The sequence below is a fragment of the Anomaloglossus baeobatrachus genome, chromosome 2 (assembly GCF_048569485.1).
Source record: "Anomaloglossus baeobatrachus isolate aAnoBae1 chromosome 2, aAnoBae1.hap1, whole genome shotgun sequence".
Taxonomy (NCBI): Eukaryota; Metazoa; Chordata; class Amphibia; order Anura; family Aromobatidae; genus Anomaloglossus; species Anomaloglossus baeobatrachus.
The window spans coordinates 477,924,434-477,939,046 of NC_134354.1; the positions used below are offsets into that span (position 1 = coordinate 477,924,434).

At 51.3% G+C, this 14,613-nt stretch overlaps 1 protein-coding gene across 1 annotated transcript in view; it reads right to left on the reverse strand.

The window, feature by feature from the left end:
- The window catches only part of MGAT4A (alpha-1,3-mannosyl-glycoprotein 4-beta-N-acetylglucosaminyltransferase A), a 107,119-nt gene that overhangs the window by 54,149 nt on the left and 38,357 nt on the right, over positions 1 to 14,613 (reverse strand). The window contains exon 7 of the mRNA XM_075336398.1: positions 7,821 to 7,934. Within this exon, the coding sequence (XP_075192513.1) occupies positions 7,821 to 7,934 (114 nt within the window). The remainder of the gene's footprint in view (positions 1 to 7,820; positions 7,935 to 14,613) is intronic.

Sequence of the window (14,613 nt, forward strand, 5' to 3'; positions counted from 1 at the left end):
TTTTTCCTGCCCACCATTCCAAACAATCCATACTTTTTCAATCCACTTCAAATTGTATGAACGTGAACATTTAACATGCTAACGGATGTATTTATGGTCCAAGCTGTATATAGTTTTTTCTTTAATGCAATATCTGCAGGCACTGGAAAGCTTGACCTTGGGGTAAATTGCTGGGATTTCAAGTTCAAGGATTATTGTGAACTGTTTTCCACTTGTGAATAATCATTCTCACTATAGAATGACTGACTCCAATTTGCTTAGAAATGGCCTTTTAACACTTTCAGATGGATGGGCAGCAACCACGGTTTCTCCAAGATCTTCGGCTATGTTTTTCTTCTTTTTGGCTCACCTGATCTCTTAAGGCCAGCAAACTGCCAAAACGTCTGCTTTTATAGAGGTGGTCACACTTGCTGATTAACAATCAAGGTGCATTTGATTAGCAATCCCTGACTGCTTACTTTCCTATTGACGCTGTAGAGGTGTACAACTACTTCATCTTACTTAGCCTAAAGGCCCCGTCACACTAAGCAACATCGCTAGCAACATCGCTGGTAACGAACAACTTTTGTGACGTTGCTAGCGATGTTGCTGTGTGTGACATCCAGCAACAACCTGGCCCCTGCTGTGAGGTCGTTGGTTGTTGCTGAATGTCCTGGGCCATTTTTTAGTTGTTGCTGTCCTGCTGTGAAGCACAGATCGCTGTGTGTGACAGCGAGACAGCAACAACTAATGTGCAGTGAGCAGGGAGCCAGCTTCTGCTGAGGCTGGTAACTAATGTAAACATCGGGTAACCAAGAAGCCCTGTCCTTGGTTACCCGATATTTACCTTTGATACCAGCCTCCTCCGCTCTCACTGCCTGTGCTGCCGGCTCCTGCTCTGTGCACATGTAGCTGCAGCACACATCAGGTAATTAACCCGATGTGTGCTGTAACTAGGAGAGCAAGGAGCCAGCACTAAGCAGTGTGCGCTGCTCCCTGCTCTGTGCACATTTAGCTGCAGCACACATCAGGCAATTAACCCGATGTGTGCTGTAACTAGGAGAGCAAGGAGCCAGCGCTCAGTGTGCGCTGCTCCCTGCTCTGTGCACATTTAGCTGCAGCACACATCGGGTTAATTAACCTGATGTGTGCTGTAACTAGGAGACTGGGGGCTGGTCACTGGTTGCTGGTGAGCTCACCAGCAACTCGTGTAGCCACGCTCCAGCGATCCCTGCCAGGTCAGGTTGCTGGTGGGATCGCTGGAGCGTCGCAGTGTGACAGCTCACCAGCAACCTCCTAGCAACTTACCAGCGATCCCTATCGTTGTTGGGATCGCTGGTAAGTTGCTTAGTGTGACTGGACCTTAAAGGTCCAGTCACACTAAGCAACTTACCAGCGATCCAAACAACGATAGGGATCGCTGGTAAGTTGCTAGGAGGTTGCTGGTGAGATGTCACACTGCGACGCTCCAGCGATCCCACCAGCAACCTGACCTGGCAGGGATCGCTGGAGCGTCGCTACACGAGTTGCTGGTGAGCTCACCAGCAACCAGTGACCAGCCTCCAGCGCCGCGTGGAAGATGCTGCGCTTGGTAACTAAGGTAAATATCGGGTAACCAACCCGATATTTACCTTGGTTACCAGTGCACGGAGCTACACGTGCAGAGAACAGGGAGCAGCGCACACTGAGCGCTGGCTCCCTGCTCTCCTAGTTACAGCACACATCGGGTTAATTACCCGATGTGTGCAGCAGCTACATGTGCACAGAGCAGGGAGCAGCGCACACTGCTTAGTGCTGGCTCCTTGCTCTCCTAGTTACAGCACACATGGGGTTAATTAACCCGATGTGTCCTGCAGCTAAATGTGCACAGAGCAGGGAGCAGCGCACACTGCTTAGTGCTGGCTCCTTGCTCTCCTAGCTACAGCACACATCGGGTTAATTAACCCGATGTGTGCTGCAGCTACATGTGCACAGAGCAGGAGCCGGCACTGACAGTGAGAGCGGCGGAGGCTGGTAACAAAGGTAAATATCGGGTAACCAAGGACAGGGCTTCTTGGTTACCCGATGTTTACATTGGTTACCAGCCTCCGCAGAAGCCGGCTCCTGCTGCCTGCACATTTATTTGTTGCTGTCGCTGTCACACACAGCGATCTGTGCTTCACAGCGGGACAGCAACAACTAAAAAATGGCCCAGGACATTCAGCAACAACCAACGACCTCACAGCAGGGGCCAGGTTGTTGCTGGATGTCACACACAGCAACATCGCTAGCAACGTCACAAAAGTTGTTCGTTAGCAGCGATGTTGCTAGTGATGTTGCTTAGTGTGACGGGGCCTTAATTTTTGTAAAATAAACAAAGACACAATGTAATCTGTCACGTGATGATGTTCATCCGAGGTTGTATTTACCTAATTTTAAAGCCTTTTAAAGCACCAGATTTAAAAAAAAAAAAATAAAATAAAATAAAACATACAATTCAAGTAGACTGTACTTCGTTTTTCTCATGATTGTAGCTATAAAGACACTTAAAAAGGGAACCTGTCACCACTTTTTTGGCCTATAAGCTGCGGCCATCACCACCGGACTCTTATATAGAGCATTCTAACATGCTGTATATAAGAGCCCAGGCCGCTGTGTAGAACATAAAAAACACTTTATAATACTCACCTAACGGTCGCTCTGCAGTGGATCTGGCTCAGATGGGCGTCTCCGTTCTTCAGTGGCGGCGCCTCATCTTTCGGCCATCTTCGTCCTCTTTCTGAAGCCTGTGTGCATGATGCGTCTACGTCATACACACTCGCCGGTCCCACGCAAGCGCACTACAATACTTTTATCTGCCCCGCTCAGGACCTGAATGCCGGTGAGTGTGAATGACGGACGCGTCATGCACCATGGCTTTAGAAGGACGACAGAGGCGGCGACAAAGATGTCCGAAAGAGGCGGCGTCGGCAACGGAGGACAAAGGCGCCCATCTGAGCTAAATTCATCGCAGCAACCGATTTAGGTATTATAAACTTTTTTTTAATGTTCTACAAAGCGGCCTGGGCTCTTATATACAGCATGTTAGAATGCTGTATATAAGAGCCCACTGGTGCTTGCCGCAGCTTATACGGCAAAAAAGTGGTGACAAGTTCCCTTTAAGTTTTTTTCAGAATTTCGGCAGGTCACAACAAATTTAGCTTATATTATGATTTATGATTTAGATATTCAAAATTTTTATGCAACTGCCACTCTAGGTAAAATATATTGATGTGTCTAAATCGACACAATTTCTATTATAATGTGAAATTAAAGAAAAAAAAAATATATATATAAAATTTGTTATTTTAAATCAATAGTTACAATGGTGTTTAGGACACATCCTAGCCAGATGGTCTCCGGCCACCCACTGAACTCTGAATCAATGGAAGCCTGTATACAATAAATAGAGCCAAGAGTAAAGTCCCATTGAAGTGGCCACTTTGTACATCAGTTTATTTAACCAGGACTTTTCTTATCAGTCGTCATTTGTGGACTTCACCTTAAAGCTGCTTTTACACACTGAGACTTTCTAGCGATCCAACCTGCGAACTCAACCTAGCCGGGATCGCTACAAACTACAAAGTCTCTGGTGAGCTGTCAAACAGGCAGACCTGGCCAACGACCTAACAGCGATCCGGACCTGCAGAGCGACTAGCTGGTCGTTGGGGACGTGTCAAAAAAGCAGGTAAACTTCACCCGACTTCATTTAATGCCGCGTGGCTCTGTGTGCCGTGTAAATAAATAAATAATTAAAAATTACGGCGTGCGGTCCCCCCCTATTTTAATACCAGCCAGATAAAGCCATACGGCTGCAGGCTGGTATTCTCAGGATGGGGAGCCCCACGTTATGGGGAGCCCCCCAGCCTAACAATATCAGCCAGCAGACGCCCAGAATTGCCGCATACATTAGATGCGACAGATCTGGGACTGTACCCGGCTCTTCCCGATTTGCCCTGGTGCGTTGGCAAATCGGGGTAATAAGGAGTTATTGGCAGCCCATAGCTGCCAATAAGTCCAAGATTAATCATGTCAGGCGTCACCCCGAGATACCTTCCATGATTAATCTGTAAATTACAGTTAAAAAACACACACCCGAAAAATCCTTTATTAGAAATAAAAAACACTAACAAATTCCCTCATTACCAATTTATTACCCACAACAAAGCCCTCCTTGTCCGGCGTAATCCACGGTCCTCCAGTGTCGCATCCAGCTCTGCTGCATGCAGGTGACAGGAGCAGCAGAAGACACAGCCGCTCCTGTCACCTCCACACAGCTAATGAAGAGAGCCGTGTGATCGGCTGAGCTGTCACTGAGGTTACCTGGATCCAGCGGTGGATGCAGCGGTGGCCGCGGGTAACCTCAGTGACAGTTCAGCTGATCGCGTTACTCACCTCATTTGCTGGTGATTTCCCCCCCTCTCTCATACTCACCGATCCCCGGCGCTGCACGGCATTCACACTGCTCCGGCGGCTTTTCCTTTTTTGAACAAGCCGGCCGCTCATTAAACAATCTCGTATTCCCTGCTTTCCCCGCCCACCGACAAATGTGATTGGTTGCAGTGAGACACGCCCACACGCTGAGTGACAGCTGTGTCACTGCACCCAATCACAGCAGCCGGTGGGCGTGTCTATACTGTGCAGTAAAATAAATAAATAAATAAATAATTAAAAAATCCGGCGTGCGGTTCCCCCTATTTTAATACCAGCCAGATAAAGCCATACGGCTGCAGGCTGGTATTCTCAGGATGGGGAGCCCCACGTTATGGGGAGCCCCCCAGCCTAACAATATCAGTCAGCAGCCGCCCAGAATTGCCGCATACATTAGATGCGACAGTTCTGGGACTGTACCCGGCTCTTCCCGATTTGCCCTGGTGCGTTGGCAAATCGGGGTAATAAGGAGTTATTGGCAGCACATAGCTGCCAATAAGTCCTAGATTAATCATGTCAGGCGTCTCCCCGAGATTCCTTCCATGATTAATCTGTAAGTGACAGTAAATAAACACACACACACACACCCGAAAAAATCCTTTATTAGAAATAAAAAACACAAACACATTCCCTCATTACCAATTTATTACCCACAACAAAGCCCTCCTTGTCCGGCGTAATCCACGGTCCTCCAGCGTCGCATCCAGCTCTGCTGCATGCAGGTGACAGGAGCAGCAGAAGACACAGCCGCTCCTGTCACCTGCACGCAGCTAATGAAGAGAGCCGTGTGATCGGCTGAGCTGTCACTGAGGTTACCTGGATCCAGCGGTGGCCGCGGGTAACCTCAGTGACAGCTCAGCTGATCGCGCTACTCACATCATTTGCTGCGTGTACCTGACCGGAGCGGCGGTGAGTAGCGCGATCAGCTGAGCGGCGGTGAGTAGCGCGATCAGCTGAGCTGTCACTGAGGTTACCCGCGGCCACCGCTGCATCCACCGCTGGCTCCAGGTAACCTCAGTGACAGCTCAGCCGATCACACGGCTCTCTTCATTAGCTGCGTGCAGGTGACAGGAGCGGCTGTGTCTTCTGCTGCTCCTGTCACCTGCATGCAGCAGAGCTGGATGCGACGCTGGAGGACCGTGGAATACGCCGGACAAGGAGGGCTTTGTTGTGGGTAATAAATTGGTAATGAGGGAATTTGTTAGTGTTTTTTATTTCTAATAAAGGATTTTTCGGGTGTGTGTTTTTTAACTGTAACTTACAGATTAATGATGGAAGGAATCTCGGGGAGACGCCTGACATGATTAATCTAGGACTTATTGGCAGCTATGGGCTGCCAATAACTCCTTATTACCCTGATTTGCCAACGCACCAGGGCAAATCGGGAAGAGCCGGGTACAGTCCCTGAACTGTCGCATCTAATGTATGCGGCAATTCTGGGCGGCTGCTGGCTGATATTGTTAGGCTGGGGGGCTCCCCATAACGTGGGGCTCCCCATCCTGAGAATACCAGCCTTTAGCCGTATGGCTTTATCTGGCTGGTATTAAAATTGGGGGGGGGACCTCACGCCGGATTTTTTAATTATTTATTTATTTATTTTACTGCACAGTATAGACACGCCCACCGGCTGCTGTGATTGGGTGCAGTGACACAGCTGTCACTCAGCGTGTGGGCGTGTCTCACTGCAACCAATCATATTTGCCGGTGGGCGGGGAAAGCAGGGAATAGGAGATTGTTTAATGAGCGGCCGGCTTTTTCAAAACAGTAAAAGCCGCTGGAGCAGAGGGAACGCCGTGCAGCGCCGGTGATCGGGGATCGGTGAGTATGAGAGAGGGGGGGGGGGGACACTTCAGTCACTCGGGGGATTAGCGGTCAACGCTGAATCCTTCACCCGTGACCGCTAATCAGGACGCTACACAGACAGAGCCGCGGAGTCGCTGTAAAGTCCCCTTTACACACTGAAACTTGCTAGCGATGCATGCTGCACAGCGGGAAACAAAGGACCTAGGAATGGTCCTGAACGATTTGTAGCGATCACAACTTCACAGCAGGGGCCAGGTCGCTGATAGGTTTCACACACTGCAATGTCGCTGGGGAGGTCGCTGTAACGTCACAAAACCGGTGACGTTACAGCGATGTCGTTTGCGATGTTGCAGTGTGTAAACCCAGCTTAAGGCCCCGTCACACTAAGCAACATCGCTAGCAACATCGCTGCTAACGAACAACTTTTGTGACGTAGCAGCGATGTTCCTAGTGATGTCGCTGTGTGTGACATCCAGCAACAACCTGGCCCCTGCTGTGAGGTCGTTGGTTGTTGCTGAATGTCCTGGGCCATTTTTTAGTTGTTGCTGTCCCGCTGTGAAGCACAGATCGGTGTGTGACAGCAACAACTAAATGTGCAGGCAGCAGGAGCCGGCTTCTGCGGAGGCTGGTAACCACAGTAAACATTGGGTAACCAAGAAGCCCTGTCCTTGGTTACCCGATATTTACCTTTGTTACCAGCCTCCGCCGCTCTCACTGTCAGTGCCGGCTCCTGCTCTGTGCACATGTAGCTGCAGGACACATCGGGTTAATTAACCCGATGTGTGCTGTAGCTAGGAGAGCAAGGAGCCAGCGCTAAGCGGTGTGCGCTGCTCCCTGCTCTGTGCAGCTGCACCCTGTACTCTATACCCTATATATGTACCCTGTGCAGCTGCACCCGGTGTGCGCTGCTCCCTGCTCTGTGCACATTTAGCTCCACCACACATCGGGTAATTAACCCGATGTGTGCTGTAACTAGGAGAGCAGGGAGCCAGCGCTAAGCGGTGTGCGCTGCTCCCTGCTCTGTGCAGCTGCACCCTGTACTCTATACCCTATATATGTACCCTGTGCAGCTGCACCCGGTGTGCGCTGCTCCCTGCTCTGTGCACATTTAGCTCCACCACACATCGGGTAATTAACCCGATGTGTGCTGTAACTAGGAGAGCAGGGAGCCAGCGCTCAGTGTGCGCTGCTCCCTGCTCTCTGCACGTGTAGCTGCGTGCGCTGGTAACCAAGATAAATATCGGGTTGGTTACCCGATATTTACCTTAGTTACCAAGCGCAGCATCTTCCACGCGGCGCTGGGGGCTGGTCACTGGTGAGCTCACCAGCAACTCGTGTAGCGACGCTCCAGCGATCCCTGCCAGGTCAGGTTGCTGGTGGGATCGCTGGAGCGTCGCAGTGTGACATCTCACCAGCAACCTCCTAGCAACTTACCAGCGATCCCTATCGTTGTTGGGATCGCTGGTAAGTTGTTTAGTGTGACTGGACCTTTAGTGTACAGAGTAAAGAATCATTGACATGCTGGCAAAGCACACAATTAGTAAATATCTATTTAACTAGAATTGCAGCATTTACTTTTCATCACTTACCTAACCCTTTCCTTCGAGTCTCCAAACGTCTCTTTTAAATTTGTTAAGTCTGGATAATAAGTAGCAGGTGGAGAAATCACTTCCACTAAACCATCGTTGATTTCTGTGGAGAATCTAATAAAAAATGCAAATATTTAGGATATTGACTGTAATGTGCACACTGAATTATTTTAAGGCATTCAAAACCAATGAGTTTTCCAAGGTGAAGTGGCTTTAGGAAACGTTCCTTTTTGAGGGAGTTTTTGAAGGAGTTTCTTTTCTTTAAGACTGGGTTCCCAAGATCAGGATTAAGTAGCGTGAAGGACGCAGTGTATTTCCGCTGAATCCAAAATGCTGCATTTTACAGTACAAGTACAGTGGATTGGATTTATAGAAATCCCATGCCCACAGTGCTTTTTTTTCGATGCAGCATAAGCTGACTTGCGGTGCGGCTTCCTCAACCTCAGCAGGTCAATTTATGTTGTGGAGACGCAAGTGTTCTCTAGAGGGAGAATAGAGCTAACGTCTGCAGCGCCCCAAACCCTGATCGTGGGAACAGGCAGCTGCGGTCCCCTGCAGAGAACACTAGTGATTCCGCAGGAGGGATGACACTGCGTCTACAACACAGTATCCTCTAGATCAGAGGTTTCCATCAGGATCCTCTTCACAAGTATCCCATAAAAAAAGAGAATTTTGTTTACTTACCGTAAATTCTTTTTCTTATAGTTCCGACATGGGAGACCCAAACCATGGGTGTATAGCTACTGCCTCCGGAGGACACACAAAGTACTACACTCAAACGTGTAGCTCCTCCCTCCGGCTATATACACCCCCTGGATGACAATCTACCCAGTTCAGTGCAAAAGCTGAAGGAGGACATCCACCCATAAGTAGAGAAAGAGTAAAACTCGGAAAGACCAGAACTCTGTCTACTAACAACAGCCGGTGAAACACACGGAACAAAAAACTGCCAACAGGCAACAGGGAGGGTGCTGGGTCTCCCATGTCGGAACTATAAGAAAAAGAATTTACGGTAAGTAAACAAAATTCTCTTTTTCTTTATCGTTCCTTATGGGAGACCCAAACCATGGGACGTTCCAAAGCAGTCCATGGGCGGGAAATAAACCAACTGAGAAGTAGGCAAAACCTAACTTCACAAATGGGCGACAGCCGCCTGAAGAATGCATCTGCCCAAGCTCGCATCTGCCGAAGCATGAGCATGCACCTGGTAGTGCTTCGAAAAAGTGTGCAGACTGGACCATGTGGCAGCCTGACAAACCTGCTGAGCCGTAGCCTGGTGCCTGAAAGCCCAGGAGGCACCGACAGCTCTGGTCGAGTGCGCCTTAATCCCCGGCGGGGGAGGCACCTGAGAACACTGGTAGGCATCGGAGATAGCCGACCTGATCCAACGAGCTAGAGTCGGTTTAGAAGCAGCGAGACCCTTGCGCTGACCAGTGGTTAGCACAAAAAGAGATGTGCACCGCCTAAAAACAGCGGTGCGTGACACATAGATTCGGAGCGCCCGCACCAAATCTAAGGAGTGCAACGCCTTCTCAAAACGATGCACCGGGGCCGGACAAAGAGAAGGCAATGAAATGTCCTGGTTAAGGTGGAAAGGAGACACCACCTTAGGGAGAAAGTCCGGAGTCGGACGAAGAACCACCTTGTCTTGGTGAAACACCAAAAAGGGGGATTCTGAAGAGAGCGCAGCCAAATCCGAAACTCTCCTGAGAGAAGTTATGGCTACTAGAAAAACAACTTTCTGTGAAAGTCTAGACAAGGGAACTTCCCTGAGAGGCTCAAAGGGGGGTTTCTGTAAGGCCGTGAGGACCAGATTAAGGTCCCAGGGATCCAAGGGCCGCCGGTAAGGAGGAATGATGTGAGATGCGCCCTGCATGAAGGTGCGCACCTGAGCCAGTCGGGCGATACGCCGCTGGAACAATACCGACAGAGCAGACACCTGTCCCTTAAGGGAATTGAGGGACAGTCCTAGCTGTAGACCGGACTGTAGAAAAGACAGGATGGTCGGCAAGGAGAATGGCCAAGGGGCATGGCCGGACGAACGACACCAGGACAGGAAAATTTTCCAAGTCCTGTGGTAAATCTTGGCCGAGGAAGACTTCCGAGCCTGAGTCATGGTGGAGATGACCTCAGAGGGAATGCCTGAAGCCGTCAGGATCCAGGACTCAAGAGCCACGCCGTCAATCTGAGAGCCGCAGAATTCTGGCGGAAGAACGGACCTTGAGAGAGAAGGTCTGGGCGGTCCGGGAGACGCCACGGCACCTCTACGGACAGACGGAGCAGGTCTGGGTACCACGCTCGCCTGGGCCAGTCCGGAGCAATGAGCATGACTCGACGGCCCTCCATTCTGATCTTGCGCAGAACCCTGGGCAAGAGCGCTAGAGGGGGAAACACATAGGCCAGACGGAACTGAGACCAATCTTGAACCAGTGCGTCTGCTGCGAAGGCTTGAGGATCGTGGGAGCGAGCCACGTAAACCGGAACCTTGTTGTTGTGCCGGGATGCCATTAGATCTACCTCTGGAGTGCCCCACTTGCGGCAGAGTGATTTGAACACTGACGGATGCAGGGCCCACTCGCCGCAGTCTACGGTTTGACGGCTGAGATATTCGGCCTCCCAGTTTTCTACGCCTGGGATGTGGACTGCAGATATGGTGGACTTCGAGTCCTCCGTCCACTGGAGGATTCGTTGAACCTCCAGCATCGCCAGACGGCTGTGAGTCCCGCCCTGGTGATTGATGTAGGCAACCGCTGTCGCGTTGTCTGACTGGACTCGGATGTGCTTGCCCACCAACAGGTGGTGAAAGGCTAGGAGAGCTAGAAACACAGCTCTGATCTCCAGCACATTGATTGAGAGGGCTGATTCGGACGAAGTCCAAGTGCCCTGTGCTCGGTGATGGAGAAATACTGCTCCCCAACCGGAGAGACTGGCATCCGTGGTGAGGATTACCCAGGACGGAGTCAGGAAGGAGCGTCCCTGTGACAGAGAGAGGGGCCGAAGCCACCACTGAAGAGAGCTCCTGGTTTGTGGCGACAGAGCCACCAGCCTGTGCAAGGAAGAGATCCGCTTGTCCCAACAGCGGAGGATGTCCAGCTGCAGGGGACGCAGATGGAACTGGGCAAAGGGAACCGCTTCCATTGACGCCACCATCTGACCCAGCACCCGCATGAGGTGTCTGATGGAATGACGGCGGTGCCTCAGCAGAGAGCGTACCGCCAGACGAAGAGACTGCTGTTTGACTAAGGGCAGCTTCACAAGTGCCGGCAGAGTCTCGAATTGCATCCCTAGGTACTCGAGTTTCTGGGTTGGAATCAGAGTGGACTTGGGCAAATTGACAAGCCACCCGAACTGGACTAGAATGGCGAGAGTGAGCGAGACACTCCGCTGGCAGTCTGCACTGGATGAGGCCTTGACTAGAAGGTCGTCCAGGTAAGGAATCACTGCCAACCCCTGGAGGTGCAGGACCGCAACCACTGCTGCCATGACCTTGGTGAATACTCGAGGGGCCGTGGCTAGGCCGAAGGGGAGAGCCACGAATTGGAAATGTTCCTCTCCGATTGCAAAGCGTAGCCAACGCTGGTGCGAAACCGCAATAGGAACATGCAGATAGGCATCTCTGATGTCGATGGATGCCAGAAAATCTCCTTGGGTCATTGAGGCAATGACCGATCTCAGAGATTCCATGCGAAAGTGCCGCACCTGAACGTGCTTGTTGAGAAGCTTGAGATCCAGGATGGGCCGGAAGGAACCGTCCTTTTTGGGGACTAGAAAGAGGTTTGAGTAGAAACCGCTGAACCGTTCCCGGGCGGGAACCGGAACAATTACACCGTTGGCCTGCAGGGATGCCACGGCCTGAGAGAAGGCAGCGGCTTTGGAGCAGGGGGGGGTGGACAGAAAAAATCTGTTTGGCGGGCTGGAAGAAAATTCTATCCTGTAGCCGTGGGAGATGATATCCCGCACCCACTGATCGGAGACGTGTTGAAACCACACGTCGCCAAAGTGGGAGAGCCTGCCACCGACCAAGGACGTTGCTGGCGTAGCCAGATAGTCAAGAGGAGGCTGCCTTAGTGGCAGCGGCTCCTCCGGCCTTTTGAGGACGCGGCTTTGCGCGCCAGTTGGGTTTACGATCCTTGGCTGCGGTAGTGGACGAGGTCGAGGGCTTAGAGGCTGACCAGTTAGAGGAACGAAAGGAACGAAAATTCGATTGGTTCCTGCTCTGGACCGGTTTCCTGGCCTTAGCTTGCGGCAAGGAAGTACTCTTTCCGCCAGTAGCTTCCTTAATTATGTCATCCAGCTGTTCTCCAAACAGCCGGGACCCAGCAAAAGGGAGACTCGCAAGGTACTTCTTAGAAGAAGCGTCTGCTTTCCACTCTCGAAGCCACAAGATCCTGCGGATCGCGAGGGAGTTAGCGGAGGCCACCGCCGTGCGGTGAGAAGCCTCCAGGATGGCAGACATGGCGTAGGATGCAAAAGCCGAAGCTTGAGAAGTTAAGGCATCCATCTCAGGAATAGAGTCCCTGGTGAGGGAATGCATCTCCGCCAGAGAGGCAGAGACTGCCTTAAGAGCCCATACTGCCGCAAAAGACGGGGAGAACGAGGCTCCTGCCGCCTCATATACAGACTTGGCCAGAAGGTCAACCTGGCGGTCAGTGGGATTTTTAAGAGAAGTGCCATCAGCCACAGCTACGACTGTGCGGGCTGAGATTCTGGACACCGGAGGGTCTACCTTTGGGGACTGGGCCCATTCCTTAACCACCTCTGGTGGAAAAGGAAAACGGTCATCTGAACTACGCTTCAGAAAGCGTTTGTCAGGACAGGCCCTGGGCTTGTTAACAGTGGTCTGAAAGCTGGAGTGGTTAAAAAACATACTTTTAGCTTTCTTAGGTGAGGTAAACTGGTGAATCTCTACCAGAGAGGTTTGTTCCTCTGACTCTGGTGGGTTGAGGTTCAGAACGGAGTTAATGGACGCAATCAAGTCACTAACATCCGCATCACCCTCAGACAAATCAATGGGGTACATAGAAGTAGCGTCTGAGCCCACAGTAAACGAATCCCCCTCGCCCTGCACGTCGGCACGTGAATCAGAGCCGTGGGACGAGGGAGGAGAAGGGTCCCTATGTCTCCGTTTAGGGGGACTGGGACCTAGAACATGCTCTGAGGGCTCCGCAGAGCTCTGAGCAGCAGAGACACTCTGAGGGGGGGGCTGATGCACAGACAGCAGTGTCCGGGACAGCTGCCCCATGGAGTCGGCAAAAGACTGGGAAATAGCTTGTGAAAAAGAGGCTACCCAAGCCGGGGGTTCAGCTACCAGGGCCGGAGCAGCCGAGGGGACCCCTGAGGAGGCTCCAGGCTGAGACACAACCATATTAGCACAGGCATCACAATGTGGGAATGTGCTCGGCTCTGGCAGAATGCGCTTACATGCAGTGCAAAAAGCATACATGTTTGCAGCCATGCTCCGGGTGACAGACATGCTGCTGATGGGGGGGCTCTGCAGCAATAAAAACACTCCTGTAGAATGCCTGAAAGTGTATATAAAAAGCCCACAACCAGAGGTTGTGGCTTACCACACCACTCTCTGTGTGCCCTCCGGATTCCACCGCTCCAAGTCCCAGTGAAGCGACAGCTTTCCCAAAACAGCAACAGCTGCAGCTCCCAGCGCCGTCCAGTGTAAGAACGCTGAGAAAATGGCGCTGGGAGGAGGAGGGGGGGGCGTGTATAAGCCCAGGAGCGGAAAAAACGGAGGGCAGAGAGATACAGGACGAGGTACAGGGGAGGGCACATCTCTCCAGAGAGGAGAGTCCTCCCCTCTGCTGGCCGGGCGGTGGGCGGCGCCGTATGCAAAACATGCAGGGAGCCGAAAACGAAACTAGGCCCAAACTGAAGCCGGGGCCTAGATTTCAAAACGCGGCCGAGCAGCAGGCACCTTCGGCGCGGTTCTCAGAGGAAACTCCCAGAACCGGCCGAAATTTACAGTAAAGTTACAACACATACTGTCCCCCAAATAAAAGTACCCGGGACCCCTGAAAAACGTCTCAATACTTAGCTCTTGAGACGCAGGGAGATGTCCCTGGAGAGGGGGGTAAACGCTCCTTCCAGCAGGGACCAGACAGGGCTGCGGATGGAGCCGGCCTCCTGCAAGCAGAGAGGACCGTGATGGCTCCCACTTCAAACAGAGCCTCGACAGAGGATGCGAAGGAGCTCGGCATGTGAAGGCTTCAGCCTTATTAAAGTCAACCTTAACAGCACCCCGCAGAGTGGGGCGTGAAGGGACATGCCGGGAGTCCAGACTGGACCCGCTTTTCTTCCAAATCTTTAAAAATAAAAATGAAAAATATCAGAGAATACAAGTGTGTGTGACCTCCTGAAACACAAAGCAATGAACTGGGTAGATTGTCATCCAGGGGGTGTATATAGCCGGAGGGAGGAGCTACACGTTTGAGTGTAGTACTTTGTGTGTCCTCCGGAGGCAGTAGCTATACACCCATGGTTTGGGTCTCCCATAAGGAACGATAAAGAAATAACATTTTTCAATGCAATTTTAGGTGTTCGTTTCAGAGAGGTTTTTACGGTTACTCTACAGCGTACATCAGGAACTCAATCAACAGCAAATATCTCAGCTCTAGAGAATATATTGTATCTGCCTACCAAAAATACTCGCTGCTATTCAGCTCCCTGCATCCCTCTCCACACAGGTTTTGGGAACTGCAGGGGACACATTTGTGTGGTGGGAGATGCAATGAGACACATTATGTGTGTGGAGGGAGATGTAGGGGGCACATTATACTGTATG